Source organism: Colletes gigas, unplaced genomic scaffold, assembly GCF_013123115.1.
Source record: "Colletes gigas isolate AHSC1104 unplaced genomic scaffold, ASM1312311v1 Colletes_gigas_Sc00299, whole genome shotgun sequence".
Classification (NCBI taxonomy): Eukaryota; Metazoa; Arthropoda; class Insecta; order Hymenoptera; family Colletidae; genus Colletes; species Colletes gigas.
The window spans coordinates 3,050-5,836 of NW_025106921.1; the positions used below are offsets into that span (position 1 = coordinate 3,050).

The following is a 2,787-nucleotide window of genomic DNA, read 5'->3' on the forward strand; positions in this document are numbered from 1 at the left end:
ATTCATGTTAATAGCATAGGAACAAAAAAAAATATCGTTTTTTTCAATAGTCACAATATGATCAGGGGGTCCCAAAACGTGTATTTCCGCTAAAAAAAAATTTCGAAATTTTTTTTTCGTTATTGCAATTCACTTATTGTTAGTCGTTGAGGAACAAAAAAAATGTCTTTTTTTTCAATAGTCACAATATGATCAGGGGGTCCTAAAACGTGTATTTCCGCTAAAAAAAAATTTCAAAATTTTTTTTCATTATGATACTTTATAAATTTCCTTATACCTTACATATAGGTCGGAAAGTAAAAATGCTGGGGCAGTCGAGGCTTGGAATCGTATGCCACTTATCGCGAGGTCGTATTTCAGCTGTTTCTCTTTTACAAGAGCAAGAAGGAAAGGCTCACACTAGCGTTCTTTATCGATTTGCCGAAGTTGTGCAAAGTGCCGAGCTCACGTACACGTGGCTCGTGCGGTAGTGTATGCCTGCTATCCCCACCATTCCGTTAGACGCTAAGGAAGTTCGTCGTCACTGTTGTCGATTTCGATGCACTCAATTATGCCCGATCTGGCCACATTGCCCGGCGGTGCTTTTCTGGCATCTCTGTAAATGACGTAGTCGAACTGGGGAGTTGCTCCAACGTGCCGTTATTATCGGTATTCCCATATTCATTAACTTCCATTCCCAAATCCTAATTAAAGGGAAAATTCCGAATAGTTCTTCCAAAATAACATCATTGTTCGTGTCTGTAACTGTGATGAATACTGGATATCATAATAATTAAAGCATAGTAAAATAATCAAGAAGGACTGTTCATTATAAGCGTTATCTACAAATCTAGAGGTAAGTTGTATATGATATATAAAAAATGCACATATATATATATATATATATCTACAATTGTTTAAATCTATGTATATAATATATATAATATGCTTCTATTAAATAACGTTTATTAGACATTTTCTTCTACAAAAACAAATGGCGATATTTTTCTGATTTTTTCATTTATGTCTGTTTGTTAAATTAAATAATATAAGTTCATCTTAATAAAATGTGATTAGTCAAAGCAAAGACCTATTAAAACAAGATTAGATAACTAGGAGTCTATTGTAAACTGATACACTAAAAGTAATGTTGATATTAATTGATACTTATCTATGGAATTCCAGCAAAATGTTTAAAACACCAATAATGGTTTTACAAGAATCCACTATGAGACTTGGCAGTTTACCTATCTACACAGAAATGCCTTGTACATCTCATAATAGACAATTTAATGTTGAAGTCAAATGGAAGAATTATAGTTGTGTAGGAATGGGAAGTAATAAAAAGTTAGCCAAACAAAATGCTGCTAAAGAAATGCTTAAGATGTTGGTATCATCAGATGAAATTTCAAAATCTGTATTATCATTCCTATCACAATATGAATTAATCAATCCAATAATAAATACGTCTGATTCTACATCTGATATGGATTCCTCTTCTAATTGTTCGAATAATTCTTGTTCATCTGTTACAACTACAGATCTGGAAGATATAATAGACAACTATGTGAGTGGTTTACAAGTAAGTATATTGTAAAATATTACTTCTTTTACAATGCTACTTAAATGTATATTTTTATTATTAAAACTGTCTCCCAGGAATTTTGTATATCAAATGCTATACCTACACCCTGTTACAATACTGTTAGTATAAATGGACCATCTCATCTCAGTGTGTTTACTGTAAGTTGTGATACATATAATGTACATAAAGAAGCATCTGCACATAAAAAAAAAATTGCCAAACAAAAAGCAGCAAAAGAAGTCTTTAAATATTTAATGGAAAACGCAAATCACTGTACTAATAAACCAGAAATAAATATTGTAAATCTTGAAAATGCCGATTTAAATTTGAGAAAGTTATAAATATATATCGTGAACGAAATGATATTAAAACAATCGCAACTGACAAAACAATTCAAATTAAGGATTATCACGATGCATTAACTAACTTATTCAGTAAAATTCCAAAAGAACAGAGAAACTATTTGGTAAATAGACATATGCTAGACAAATATAAAAATGATTTGAATGATATGAGAAACATTATTTGTAACACGTTGAAGTTAACTGTGGATAAAATTATGTTTAGAACAAAACAGAATAATATATTCATGGTTGGAATTAGATTGACTTCTATGCCCATAATATTTCAAATTGGTCAAGGTACAACCATAATAGAAGCAGAAAAACATGCCCTATATAAATTATTTGAAAAAATATTTTTATTTTTTCGTAATGTATAAATAAAAAATTATAAATATACAGTAGTGCCCACATAAGTGACCAAGCTCGGGACCGGCCGTGATCACTTCTCAGAATTCAACAGAGATAAGGAAAGAGAATAAGTGCAAGTGAGATACAATAGCTGGCACCCGAAACCATATTATACAATGCATGGATAACGTCCGGAGTCCGGCGTCAAGTTACGCTTGACACGCTTGATGTTCGAAGCCGCTTAGCTTCTAAGAATTGGTGGGGATAATTCTGGTCATATATGTGGGCAAAAATCCGGTCACTTATGTGGACACTATTGTATATGATTTTAAATATATATATTGTAAGCGTTAAACCGTTGGCTCCCGAATTTCGGTGAGCGACCGGTAGGCAGTTATGTGTTTAAACATACTTTCCTACTGAATATATATTTATATTGATAATTCCTTGAATTGTACTACATTTGTAAATTACGTTAATAGAGTCTTCCAATTAATTTTTGCATTATTTTTTTTACTTTAATTATTGTAG

The 2,787-nt window shown here is 31.5% G+C and overlaps 1 protein-coding gene across 1 annotated transcript; it reads left to right on the forward strand.

Moving 5' to 3' along the window:
• The first annotated feature begins 614 nt into the window (after positions 1–614).
• On the forward strand, positions 615–2,264 carry LOC122404399 (RISC-loading complex subunit tarbp2-like). The gene is made up of 3 exons (XM_043408336.1): positions 615–835; positions 1,165–1,561; positions 1,639–2,264. The coding sequence occupies exons 2-3, from the start codon at positions 1,169–1,171 to the stop codon at positions 1,903–1,905; spliced, it is 660 nt and encodes a 219-aa protein (XP_043264271.1). The 5' UTR covers positions 615–835; positions 1,165–1,168; the 3' UTR covers positions 1,906–2,264.
• Positions 2,265–2,787: the final 523 nt, after the last annotated feature.